This window comes from Gymnoscopelus microlampas, assembly GCF_963454915.1.
Source record: "Gymnoscopelus microlampas genome assembly, chromosome: 3".
Lineage (NCBI taxonomy): Eukaryota > Metazoa > Chordata > Actinopteri > Myctophiformes > Myctophidae > Gymnoscopelus > Gymnoscopelus microlampas.
In genome coordinates, this window is record NC_139940.1 from 7,123,331 (window position 1) to 7,137,359 (window position 14,029).

The 14,029-nt window shown below is 42.5% G+C and overlaps 2 protein-coding genes and 1 pseudogene across 3 annotated transcripts in view; 2 read left to right on the forward strand and 1 right to left on the reverse strand.

The window, feature by feature from the left end:
• The window catches only part of LOC311042553 (protein prune homolog 2-like), a 38,342-nt pseudogene that overhangs the window by 23,170 nt on the left and 1,143 nt on the right, over positions 1 to 14,029 (reverse strand). The gene's annotated exons all lie outside the window — the stretch shown is intronic.
• Positions 1,187 to 2,314, forward strand: LOC311042142 (actin, cytoplasmic 1-like; the record flags this gene model as incomplete). The annotated part of the gene is made up of 1 exon (XM_084052697.1): positions 1,187 to 2,314. One exon carries the CDS (start codon positions 1,187 to 1,189, stop codon positions 2,312 to 2,314), a length of 1,128 nt encoding a protein of 375 aa, XP_083908823.1.
• LOC311040481 (actin, cytoplasmic 3-like) lies at positions 11,409 to 12,536 on the forward strand (the record flags this gene model as incomplete). Its single annotated transcript, XM_084050794.1, has 1 exon — positions 11,409 to 12,536. The coding sequence occupies one exon, from the start codon at positions 11,409 to 11,411 to the stop codon at positions 12,534 to 12,536; it is 1,128 nt and encodes a 375-aa protein (XP_083906920.1).

A 14,029-nucleotide genomic window follows, 5' to 3' on the forward strand; every position in this document is an offset into this window, starting at 1 on the left:
GAGAGAGATGAAGCAGGGACCCCCTACTCTATATTGTATAAAATTGTGTTTCAGATTTAAAAAAAAAAAGTTTTACTTAGTCTGCTATTATTTTTTCTTTGCCAAAAATAGCTCTACAAGCTCTCAACGCCTCGCGCGAGGCGTTGAGAGCTTGTAGATCGGCTATTTTCGGCTAATGTTCCCCTCAGAAAAGGAATTATAGGGTTCAAGTGGTTAATGTAAAAAAAACAAAATCCTATCACACAAAGATTTGGCGGACCCCCTATAGTAGCTCTGAGGACCCCCTAGGGGTCCCGGACCCCCTGTTGAAGACTCCTGCTCTAGACCGTACGGCTCTGGCACTAGTCAAAGAACTACACATCCGGGAAAATCGGCACTTTGTTGGCACTGCCCATCAGCTGCTGAAAGCCCCGGAAGACATCAAAGGAACGGCCGGAAATGGCCGGAAGTGCCACATGGGCTTGCGACCATGTCGCGCATGTCTGCCCATACCTATAGTCTGACACCAGGATACTTACTTACACCAGGATACTGACCAGGATATTGACACCAGGATACTGACTCTTTCTCAATCTATGTGGTCCGACACTTTAAAGCTGAGCTTTTAATTTGGTTGTACCTCGTTATGACGACAATCAATTCTGATTCTTAAAATGTTCCAAAAGCTGGATTTGAAACCTTGATTTACCTCCTGCAGTGGAATGGTGGATAGTTGTGACCTTTGGAATCTGTCTCTCTCTCTCACACACACACACACACACACACACACACACACAGGTTTCTGCTATCTATAATTTATAGTTAGATTTTCAGGCCACGTAGATCCTTCATATGTAGTCACACTAGGCGCCCTGGTGTGACTATTCTCATGGCAGACCCCTGAACAGAGACACATTTGGTGCGCCTTGGAGCAACAGAGCACCATGATGTCCACCCACCGTCCACTCACAAGGCAGTTTTCTAGACTGACTGAACAAAATTGGGAAAGCTTGGACAAGCACATGACGTCAAATGGCGACGTCACAAGAGCATCGCATAATAGGTGCACATGCATTAAAAACCTTCATTAGACTCAGAGTGCAATAACAGGAATCTTAAACAGATACACTTTGCCTCATTCATTTAACTAGATTTAACTTTAAACCTGTTCCTTTGAAGCGGAGATCCCCCAAACTAAATTTCAGCCATGGAAGATGAAATCCTTGCACTGGTCATTGACAATGGCACCGGTATGTGCAAAGCCGGATTCGCCGGAGACGACAGCCCTCGTGCTGTCTTCCCCTCCATCGTCGGACGCCCCAAGCATAAGGGAGTGATGGTGAGCATGGCCCAGAAGGACAGCTACGTTGGCGAAGAAGCCCAGAACAAGAGAGGCATCCTAACACTGAAGTACCCCATAGAGCATGGAATTGTCACCAACTGGGATGACATGGAGAAAATCTGGCACCACACGTTCTACAACGAGCTGAGAGTCTCCCCTGAGGAGCACAGCGTCCTGCTCACAGAGGCCCCCCTGAACCCCAAAGCCAACAGAGAGAAGATGACCCAGATCATGTTTGATACATTCAACACCCTCGGCATGTACGTTGCCATCCAGGCCGTGTTGTCCCTGTACGCCTCTGGCCGTACCACCGGTATCGTCATGGACTCTGGTGATGGTGTGACCCACACAGTGCCCATCTACGAGGGCCATGCCCTATTCCACGCCATCCTGCGTCTGGATCTGGCTGGCCGCGACCTCACGGGCTACCTCATGAAGCTCCTCACAGAGCGTGGTTACATCTTCACCACCACAGCCGAGAGGGAAATTGTGCGTGACATTAAAGAGAATCTGTGTTACGTCGCACTGGATTTCCAGGAGGAGATGGCCACGGCTGCCTCCTCTTCCTCCGTAGAGAAGAGCTACGAGCTGCCTGATGGACAGATCATCACCATCGGCAATGAGAGGTTCCGATGCCCAGAGGCCCTCTTCCAGCCGTCTTTCCTTGGCATGGAGTCCTGTGGTATCCACGAGACCACCTACAAAAGCATCATTAAGTGTGATATCGACATCCGTAAGGACTTGTACGCCAACACCGTGCTGTCTGGAGGCACCACCATGTTCCCAGGCATTGCCGACAGGATGCAGGAGGACATCAGAGCCCTGGCCCCACCCACCATGAACATCAAGATCATCGCCCCACCGGAGCGTAAGTTCTCTGTCTGGATCGGAGGTTCCATCCTGGCCTCCCTGTCCACCTTCCAGCAGATGTGGATCAGCAAGGCGGAATACGAAGAGTCCGGCACCACCATTGTCCACCGCAAATGCTTCTAAGAAGACTTACAGAAAAACAAGTACTTTGGGATGGCGATAGTTACTTTTGACACTTCACTCAGGATAAAAAAATAAAAATAAAATAACTAGAAAGGCGAAGGGTGACAGTAATGTTTTAAACAAAGGAAAAAGTTTCTACAGTTGAGAATGAAGTAAGTTTTTGTTTTGAGTCCTTCCAAATGTTTAACTGCATTGTTCACACATTTCCTCTGTGAAATGATGTCTTAATGGCAGGAGACAAGCCTTCTAGGAATGGGCCTGCGTCTTTCTGTCTGAGTCTGTCCGTGTGTCTAGGGATATTCTCTCAAACTGCTGAACCGATCAGTGTCATATGTCTTGTGCAAGCTGACAGCAGGCTAAGGAAGTAACTCCCCACATTTTTTTTCTTGTATATTAATTTTTATTTGAATGATATCCAAGTTTACTTTGATAATGAAGGTCAATGGCTGTCGGTTTGGACTGAAACTTTGGCCAAACATGCAGGCATAGACATAGACACACAAAGTATCATGAAGCTACGTCGTTACTAGACCTTGTTTGTACTTTCAGACTTAGAACTTTTCTTAGGACTTAAGCGGTTAATTAAAATAAAGTTCAGTTTGTATTTATTTTTTATCTATCTAATTTTTATTTGTTTGTGCAAGTTAAATGGTCTAAAAATATAATACATTTTAATCATATCCAAGTGTTTCTAATTAATTCGAAATATTTTTCCACTTTTTGACAAAATATCGGTCAAAGCATAAACGGTGGTTGTAGGACAATGCTCTGCAGGTAAGTGGTCAGTTAAATGGTATCATAAAATACAAATTTGGCCTTGCTTGGCCTGCCAGCAATTAAGGCACTGCAGTTAGTCTTCACAGTAGAAAGTATTCCCGGAGCTGCCGGCTTACACTAAACTGCTGTACCCCAAAGTCTTCACAGGCCTGACATGACTGCAAGGGGAGGTCAGAATTAAGCTGAAGGAGGGAGCCAAGCCCTACGCTTTGTAACTGCCACGCGGAGTACCTATCCAATACCATTGATTGACAAAGTTAGAGATCAAGAAGATGGAGGAAATGGGAGTGATTGTGCGCATCAAGAGCCAGCAGATTGGTGCACATGGGATGTTTGTGACGCCTAAGCCCAATGGAAAGAGCACACTCTGCGTTGATCTAAAGGTACATGTTCAATCCTGCACATGAAGCACAGCAGATTGGAACATTTTACCTGCAAGAATCTTATCACAGCAAACGCACAGTCCAGGGCTCCAATCCAAGCACAGCCAACAGCGGGAAAACACAGCTGGAGAAAGCTGTCGGTGCATACATTAACCAAGAATAGAGCACTTATCTGCGTCAGAGGGTGCAACCAGGATGCCCTGACAGAAACCCACTTGAGCTTCAACAATACTGGCAGTAAGCTATAGAAAGGCTACAAGGCTATATATCTGGCTCGTCTGTTGATCTATAAGGTATATGAATAGATCACACTCCGAATGTAGTCTGTGTGCGTCAGTAAATAAAGCCTGCTGAACAAAAGGATTTCCTCACAAAGAAGCCTGGAGTGAAGACCATGAACAAGGACATCCTGAAAGGAGAAGCCTGGAGTCAAGACCATGAGCGATAAATTCCTCAAAGAGAACCCTGAAGATAGACTTTTCACTATTATTTATTTTAGTGCACAGATATACAGCAATATTCAAGACGCTAACAAAAACTAAGCAAAACCAAAATTAAAATGGGAAGACAGGAACAAATTAAAAATAAAGTTAAATCAAAAATAAGTAGGCATCATAGCTAACATGAAAACAGCAAACAAACTGAAAGGTCATTCCACAAGTCTATTGTTTTTCTTTGTTATCACACAGAAAGGCCAAAATCCATCAATAGTTGAACATGACACCAAATAACCAGCTTCTAGCTGCGGCCACCCATTGCGAAATGCCCTTGAAAAAAGAACATAGTTGAAAACTTTTACATTTTTGAAAGGTTTTGACCAAAACAGAGATGGCAGGTTGAAAGTGTTTATTTTTCAATTTTAATTTACATTTTTTATGATGTTTTATTTTCGGTTTTCTGCTTTTTTTTATTCTTTTTTTGTGAAGGCCTGCCTGTGGCCCTTATCAAGAAGACAACATGTATTTAATCGGGGGTTTTTTTCAGGTTACTGCCAGTGTGCTGGATTCATATGTTTTATTTTGTTGTACCTGTGGCCCTTAAGACAAACATTTGTCAAATAATAATTACCTTTTTTTGGGTTACTTTTTTGTTATACTACAAGAGAAAACATAGGAACCAGGATTATCATAAGCATAATTTAGTTTAACTTCTTGAACACCTTGAAAAATCCCCTGACCGCAGCCCAGTCCCATTACTTTCTCTGGATATATACCTTCTGATTCTACAGAGATTTATTCCAATATGTTTTGTATTATATTTGTATTGTATTATATTGTCTGTATTATATGTATTACTGATGAATTCAGTACAAAGGACCACAATGGAAATACAATTATATATATATAAATATAATTTTAGAATAACCTACCTGTACTGTTAATAAGCATCTTAATAAAGTGTTCAATCAAACAGAACGCGGAAGCGACACACACTGCTTCATAACACCGTGCACGTTTCCTTTTGGTGCCTGGTGATTGGGATGATTTTTAGTTTTTAGTTTTTTTTTTTCCAGCCCTAAGATGCACTCAGTAGAGCCAGATATCTCCATCTAGTCCATGAGCCAGACAAGATTTCATTATCGAAAGAGTGGGCAAAACCAAACCTAAATTATATTAAATTGTTCATAGGGTCAATACGAGTAAATAAATATATGATATTTATATATACGATAAATTATTGTCTTAATTGTAAGTAATCAACTCAAGAAGTTTCATTATGATAACTCTTTTTAAAATGTTGTCATTTTTTCACCTGTCATGTACATATGGGGAAAATAACAAAATGTTTGGTAACCATGAAAAAGCTACTCCTGTGGAGGTTATCATAATATTTATTTACTCGTATTGACCCTATGAACAATTTAATATAGGTTTGGTTTTGCCCACTCTTTCGATAATCATTGCTCAATTTTGGGGCTCTGGCTCATGGACTAATCAGGCCAGGTAGAAGTCCATATTTTCACAATTAAGTGAAGTTCTAGGGAGGACTACATCAGATTGAATCAATTGCAAGTGGTAATAAAAGTTATTATTATATGATTATTAAAATAATAAATGACTTATTTGACTAAATCTCAATCTATTTGCACCAACCAACTATTTTTCCACCAACTGTAATTTTCGCTCCCCTTTGCCTCTCGTTCTCTTTTTACTCCCCAGGCCTGATTCGAACAGTCCATCCAAGTCAGGCTAAACTGTATAGTTGTATCAGACACTTGTAATGCCCATGGCCAAATATAATATGGCATTCTTTTTCTTGTTCATTTCATTCGAAGGAAATGTTTTCGCTGTTTTTGTTCTCTATATTATGTTGAGCTCTCCATGGTGCTGAAAGCACGGGAAGCACAGTTCACTGTAACTGCCGGGCCGGTTAATTCCCAAGGAAGGCCACGCAATATATGACATTACTTTTGTTCATTTAATTTGAGGGAATTGTTGAACCTGTTTTTGTTTTGTATTATGTTGAGCTTTCCATGGTGCGTGTGAGTGAAGTACCAGTTACTTCTGAGGGATATCTAATTTGAGGGAATTGATAAGCTACTTTTATGTTTTTTTACATAATGCTGAGCTGTCGCGTGGTGCTGAAAGCGCACATAATGCATCGAAGTTGAAGTCCTACACCACTACTGATGTAAACCAACTTGAGTCCCTGGTTGCGTCCAAAACCACATACTAACACTACATACTATACATACTGCATACTACTCAGTTTGACATTTTCAGCCTACTATTTAATATCTACTAAGCAGTAGGAACGCCATCGTATTTCCTTTTTTTATATCCTTGTTTAATACCGGCTTTCACCTGATGCGCCCCCGCCACTACCACCCATTGAGATTCCATAGGGAACTTCCGACACAGACGGGATTAAAATACATATTTATAAAGAAAACTACAGACTAATGCAGTACACACAGGTTCTGAAAGGCGAGTTAACATCCGTGGCTACAGGGTCAGCAGTTTATGATTTTTTTGTAGACCTACATGTACAGAGAAGTACGGGCTTTGCACGCATATTCCCATTGACTATAGGGGCCAATAGACCAAGACTATCATTGATACGTAAGCAAATGTCAGACTCGATAAAATACATCTACGATAGTCTTGAGGCAAGGCTACTAAATAGTATATTAGTAGGCGATTTCGGACGGGGCTAGCTGCTTCCGAATTCACATACTAAACATACTATTTAGTACGTGTTGTGTTGCTTTGGATTTTGCTTTATTTGGTATGTTCTATGAACAATAGAAATAGTTCTATATTGACAATACATGTGCAGCGGTATTAAATACCAGTCAAAATAACCAAAAAATGACAAAAAAAGACGTTTCTTCCAGTTAAGAGGGAGTTTTTCGTTGCCACTGTCGCAAAAATTGCTTGTTCAGGGTGGGATTGTCGGGTCTCTTCTCTACATGTAAAGTGTCTTGAGACAACTTGTTGTGATTTGACACTTTAATAAAATTGAATTGAATTGAATTGAAACAGTATAGTGAATAATGAGAACTGTGAATAAAATGACTCAGGGAACTCAAAAGAAAGAGAAGCCGTGTTTTGTACTTTTCCCTGTATTTCAACTTGTATTTCAGGATAATCATAAAGATGCTTATGGGTGCTGTAGCCCGGTACCTGTACATAAGGTTGGGTATCATTTGGGCTTTGTCCGACACTGTACTAAAACTGTGCTTTTAAAATGGTGCCGGTGCCTAAAGGCCAAGGGTTCCTGCATGATACTATGATACCAATAAAAGGCATAAATGGTATAAATGCAAAATGTGCAATTAAGATTTTCACCGCCATACAACGGAATAAAACTCAGTGGTCGTGCTGCATTGCTCTGCTTTCAGGTGTATCCTGTTCATCGCCAGATACTGATTGAGCGGAGTCCCTCAGGGCTCTATACTAGTTACGGGGCCAGAGCTCTGCTCTGGACACGTATTGTTATTCGCATTATTCTGTCACTTCTTCTTCTGCCACTTTTCGCAGTTCTGGCTGAACCGCGCTGTCGGTTTTTACGAAACTCGGCCATATGGTAGATGGTCATGAAAAACGATCAAAAAATAATTCTCACAATCTTTCCTCCAAAGGTGGCGCTATAGCACTCAATTGAAAATGCCAACTTTGACCAGGTACAATTCATGCCCTGTTTGACCTACAGCCATGAAACTTGGATACACATATGCGTCTCCTCATGCTTAACAACTTTCAGACTCTGACTTTTGACCTCTGACCTTTAGATCTCCCACCATTTTGAATTATATGAAAAACAGTCATTGGCTCCTAACTTCTGCATTTTTTCACTTATGGAAAATCCGTTGGAATTTTTTGTAGAAAGTGGTCCAAAGTTCAAGTACGAAACGTTTCGTGCAGATTGCTCAAAAATCCCAGGAGGAGATAGATTTTAACTATTACAGTTTTATGAAAATTATTCATCTGTGCCTAAAACATACATGCAGACTCACATTTCTTTGAAACTTTGCAGAAATGTACAGGGTCATTCCAAATATCACTGAAACCAATCTTACTCCAATTGGCCAAAAGGGGGCGCTATAGCAATTTTTTGAAAAGGCAGACTTTAAACAGGCATAAGTCATGCCTCGTTTGGCCGAAAGTCGTGAAACTTGCTTACACATGTGCCTTGACTCATGAGGAACACACGTATCGATTTGACCATTAAGCTCCGCCCTTAGATTTTCCGCAATTTTGAGCAGTTTGAAAAATACTTGTTTTTGCCAGTTCTGGCTTAACCGTGCATACGCTTTTTACGAAACTCGGCCATATGGTAGATGCTCATGAAAAACTACCAAGAAATAATTCTCACACTCATTCGTCAAAGGGTGGCGCTATAGCACTCAATTGAAAGTGCCAACTTTGAACAGGTACAACTCATGCCCTGTTTGACCTACAACCATGAAACTTCGATACACACATGCGTCTCTTCATGCCCGACAACTTTCGTGGTCTGACTTTTGACCTCTGACCTTTAGATCGCCCACCATTTTGAATTATATGAAAAACAGTCATTGGCTCCTAACTTCTGCATTTTTTCACTTATGGAAAATCCGTTGGAAATTTTTGTAGGCAGTGGTCCAAAGTTCATGTGTAAAATGTTTCGTGCAGATTGCTCAAAAATCCCAGGAGGAGATAGATTTTAACTATTACAGTTTTATGAAAATTATTCATCTGTGCCTAAAACATACATGCAGACTCACATTTCTTTGAAACTTGGCAGAAATGTACAGGGTCATTCCAAATATCACTGAAACCAATCTCACTCCAATTGGCCAAAAGGGGGCGCTATAGCAATTTTTTGAAAAGGCAGACTTTAAACAGGCATAAGTCATGCCTCGTTTGGCCGAAAGTCGTGAAACTTGCTTACACATGTGCCTTGACTCATGAGGAACACATCTATCTCTTTGACCAGTAAGCTCCGCCCTTAGATTGTCCGCAATTTTGAGCAGTTTGAAAAACACTTAAACCCAGGATTTTTCAGCTATTTGCGTGAAACTGTATCATCTGTGTGATCTCCTTTTTCACAGTTACTTATCTGTTGGGCCAATGGCGTCTCCCTTAAATGAAGGCCTCACAATCTCAGGGTCGCCAGTTCAAGCCTCACTTGATGCAGACTTAATTTAAGTTGAATTGCAAACAACATGACTGTATCAATGAATACATGTGCAAAAGGTAAAGATAACCTGAAATGCTTATTTGAGAGTACGATTTCTCAATGTATGACATACTTCATTCTGAAAATAGCCGATCTACAATCTCAAAACTTTTCAGATAGCAATCTTTCCGTTGGAAATTTTTGTAGGCAGTGGTCCAAAGTTCAAGTGTTAAACGTTTCGTGCAGATTGCTCAAAAATCCCAGGAGGAGATAGATTTTAACTATTACAGTTTTATGAAAATTATTCATCTGTGCCTAAAACATACATGCAGACTCACATTTCTTTGAAACTTTGCAGAAATGTACAGGGTCATTCCAAATATCACTGAAACCAATCTCACTCCAATTGGCCAAAAGGGGGCGCTATAGCAATTTTTTGAAAAGGCAGACTTTAAACAGGCAAAAGTCATGCCTCGTTTGGCCGAAAGTCGTGAAACTTGCTTACACTTGTGCCTTGACTCATGAGGAACACATCTATCGCTTTGACCAGTAAGCTCCGCCCTTAGATTGTCTGCAATTTTGAGCAGTTTGAAAAACACTTAAACCCAGGATTTTTCAGTTATTTGCGTGAAACTGTATCATCTGTGTGATCTCCTTTTTCACAGTTACTTGTCTGTTGGGCCAATGGCGTCTCCCTTAAATGAATGCCTCACAATCTCAAGGTTGCCAGTTCAAGCCTCACTTGATGCAGACTTAATTTAAGTTGAATTGCAAACAACATGACTGTATCAATGAATACATCTGCAAATGGTAAAGATAACCTGAAATGCTTATTTGAGAGTACGTTTTTTCAACGTATGACATACTTCATTCTGAAAATAGCTGATCTACAATCTCACAACTTTTCATGGTTTGTGAGCTTGTAGATCGGCTACTTTCACTAGTTTTGGTTCTGAGGAGATGTACAATTTCTTCATTGGTAAATGGTTTGTGAACGAGTGATCTTAGTGTTAGTGAAATAGGGGCTTGGTTCATGAAAGAAGGCAAGAGTTTATGATCTTCAACAGACAATATCAGCCTGGACAAAGCTATAGCACTATAGGTAGTGTTGCAGCCTATCAGTCTGAAGGTTGAGAGTTCAAATCCTGTTAATGGCAGTAGGTTGAGATGTCCAATCAAACCATTATGTTTCCATCTCTCTCTCTCTCATCAATCTATTGTTTCCATGTCACTCTCTCTCTCTTCAATCTATTCCATTTCCATGTCTCTCTCTCTCTATTCACTGGCCCCGTATTATCGCTGCTTGCAGCTATATTGTATTTTCTGTTTTCTGTTATTGTGGGGAACGCTGAAAATAGCCGACCAACAAGCTCACAATGCGACGCAACGCTGGGGTGTTGGGGTTTAAGTGGGTAATTTTGACGTGTTCCCCCTTCTACACGATGTACATCCGCTGTCCTTTTTGAGTGAAATGCAGCCTCACAGTTTAGACCGTTAAGCTTTAGGCATTTTTTAAATGTGTTTAAGCTAACAAGCTTACATAGCCTACATGCTGCTGTCAGAGCAGTGTTGTTTACTAGTCATACTTGCGAGTTTCTGTTGTCTGTAATATCAGTTTTGGAGCACTGGGGGAAAAATTGGCAGCTCAGACATTTAAGTGGCACTGACATGGAGTGCTGAAATATGCGCTGTGATTCGGTCCAGTAGGTACCACACCTATGGGAACCAGTGCCAGTATTTAGTATCCAACCGTACCCTACCTGTAACACTAATGTATACTCTGACCAGATCCGATAGCCTGGGGGTTATACAATCACACAAAAAATACTAAAACGCGATACTATAGCCTACAAAATTCTAGTGCACTGTGCATAGTGTGCAACGCTATTATGCACAGTGTAAACAACACTAAAGTACTAAACAAGACGTAATATGAAGGCATGTTGAGGATCATGTATACAAACAAGGTTTCAAACTGGCGGATACCATCCTATTGTCACAGGTGAACTTGACTATAGTGGTTTAGTTTCAGCTTCTAGTCAAACCATTAAATTCCTTCAACTAAAGAAAAGCACCCTGCCTGAAAGGCCCCCCATACCCCACCACCCTAAAGGCCCCCCATACCCCACCACCGATACCACAAGGTTTGACAATCACCAGCATGACGTAAAATGACGTCACAAGCGTACGGCACAGGTATATATATGGTGGACACGTATACAAAGTATGACATTACTCTGATATTACCTGAGCTTTTGAGTTGAGTTGCACTGTTATTTGAGCAGAACCACTTACATTGAAGTGAAAGAGCCCCCACTCCCATTTTAACCATGGAGGAAGAAATCCTCGCACTGGTGGTGGACAATGGCTCGGGTATGTGCAAAGCTGGTTTTGCTGGAGAAAATGACCCACGTGCTGTCTTCCACTCCCTCATCGGTCGCCCCAGGCATCAGGGTGTGATGGTAGGCTTGGACCAGAAGGACAGCTATGTCGGTGACGAAGCCCAGAGCAAGAGAGGTATCCTAACCCTGAGCTACCCGATGGAGCACGGAATTGTCACCAACTGGGATGACATGGAGAAAATCTGGCACCACACATTCTACAACGAGCTGAGAGTTTCCCCTGAGGACTATAGCATCTTGCTCACAGAGCCCCCCTTGAACCCGAAATCCAACAGAGAGAAAATGACCCAGATCATGTTCGAGACCTTCAACACCCTCGCCATGTACATAGCCATCCAGGCCGTGCTGTCCCTGTACGCCTCCGGTCGTAACACAGGTATCGTCATGGACTCCGGTGATGGTGTGACCCACACAGTGCCCATCTACGATGGCTACGCCCTTCCACACGCCATCCTGCGTCTGGATCTGGCTGGACGCGACCTCACAGACTACCTCATGAAGCTCATGACCGAGCGTGGTTACTCCTTCACCACCACAGCCGAGAGGGAAATCGTGCGTGACGTCAAGGAAAAGCTATGCTACGTCGCCCTGGACTTTGAGCAGGAGATGAGAACCGCTGAATACTCTTCCTGCGTGGAAAAGAGCTATGAGCTGCCTGATGGACAGATCATCACCATCGGCAATGAAAGGTTCCGGTGCCCAGAGGCTCTCTTCCTGCCTGCCGTCCTCGGTATGGAGTCCTCCGGTATCCACGAGACCACCTACAACAGCATCATGAAGTGTGATATCGACATCCGTAAGGACTTGTACGCCAACACCGTGCTGTCTGGAGGCACCACCATGTTCCAAGGCATTGCTGACAGGATGCAAAAGGAGATTACCACCCTGGCCCCATCCACCATGAAGATCAAGATCGTTGCCCGACCAGAGCGTAAACACTCTGTGTGGATCGGAGGTTCCATCCTGGCCTCCCTGTCCACCTTCCAGGAGAAGTGGATCAGCAAGGAGGAATATGATGAGGCTGGCCCAGGCATCGTCCACCGCAAATGCTTCTGAACAAACCGTTTCTCTTTTTTCTCCCGACCAACTAGCAGCGTTGCAGAGGAGAGAGGTGTGTGCGAGAGAATAGCTTCCAGGAGAATGAGGCTGGCTGGCCACTGCCACAGACACCGGGAGCCAACGTGGGCCTTGATTATGAGGGTGTTCCTCAGCAACGTACATGGATGTGTACTTAAGATGCAGGGGCAGAAAGTACCCGCAAGTAGCCAGCTGTGTGGAGCATTGAGATGAGTGGGAACACCACTAGAGGGCTTGTCCGAAGACGACCTAGTTACATTTTTATAGTGTGGGCTCCTGCGGGGGAGAGCCATTTCCCATTTCTTGTGCACGCTGCTAGTCGGCCAAGGGAGTAAATCCCTGAATAATTTTCGCATATTGTGAATTTTTTGTTATTGTGATTTTTTTGTGTTCCTTACTTGAAGAAGTTATGCTAAGTCTGGAATTATAATTAGGTGCTTAGTCTGCTACCAAGGACATTCTCCCTTCGGATGATGACAAATGCAATCTGTGTGCATCGGCAAATACACATGCTGAACATGGTGGAGACCATGGAGGACTTCCTCAAAAAGAACCCTGAAGTGGAGACCATGGCGCAATCTGACAGTTGCGTTCCTGGCCATCCTGGTACCCTAGGGTGCCAGGAAGCAGCCAGGAACACCTCTGTACCGTGGTTCTATGGATCATGATTTCGGGCCCCTCAGCTGCGGATCGAGGGTTTCCACGGATTTATGCTGCAGACCGCTATTACAGTTAATGATTTTTTTAAACAATTTTTTGTTATCACACCAAAAACCATTGTAGCACGGCAGCAGACATCAACTAGATTACCCAACAAGCCAGGGAGACATGCATATGATCTGAATTACAATTGTACATTTGTACACATAGATACAGTTGGTAGATATAGACCTTTCTTTATTGATCCCACAAGAGGAAATCAGTTGTCATAGCAGCACCGCTATGACATAATGATGAGAATTCATGCAACACTCATGTATTATGTACGGACACTCAACACTAGGGATGCATACAACCAATGTTGTATTATAGGTTGGTCGGAGCTGGAATGGAAAGCTGTAGCATGAGACCAAATGGGCTAGTATTTAGATTTTTTTCTAAACACAAATATAGAACACAGGCATGTGCAGAGGGGCGGGCTGTGCAGAGGGACCCCTTTCCACCTTGTTTTTTTTTGTTGTTTTAGTTTTTTGTTACCTTGTTTTTTGTTATCCTTATCATGAACATTTTGTCAAGATAAAAATATAATAATAATAGGGTTACATTTTCACGTCTCCCCCCTTTTGCGTTCTCTTCATTGGCTTCTGGCAAATCTTGCAAACCACTGGACCGATCAGCACTAGATTTCTTGTGCACACTGCCAGTAGGCCACAGAAGTACATCCACACATTTTTTCAATTGTTTTATACTTTTTGAAATATTCTACTTTCATAATGGAAGTATACAGGGTTCTGATTGGGCTGAAACCTTGC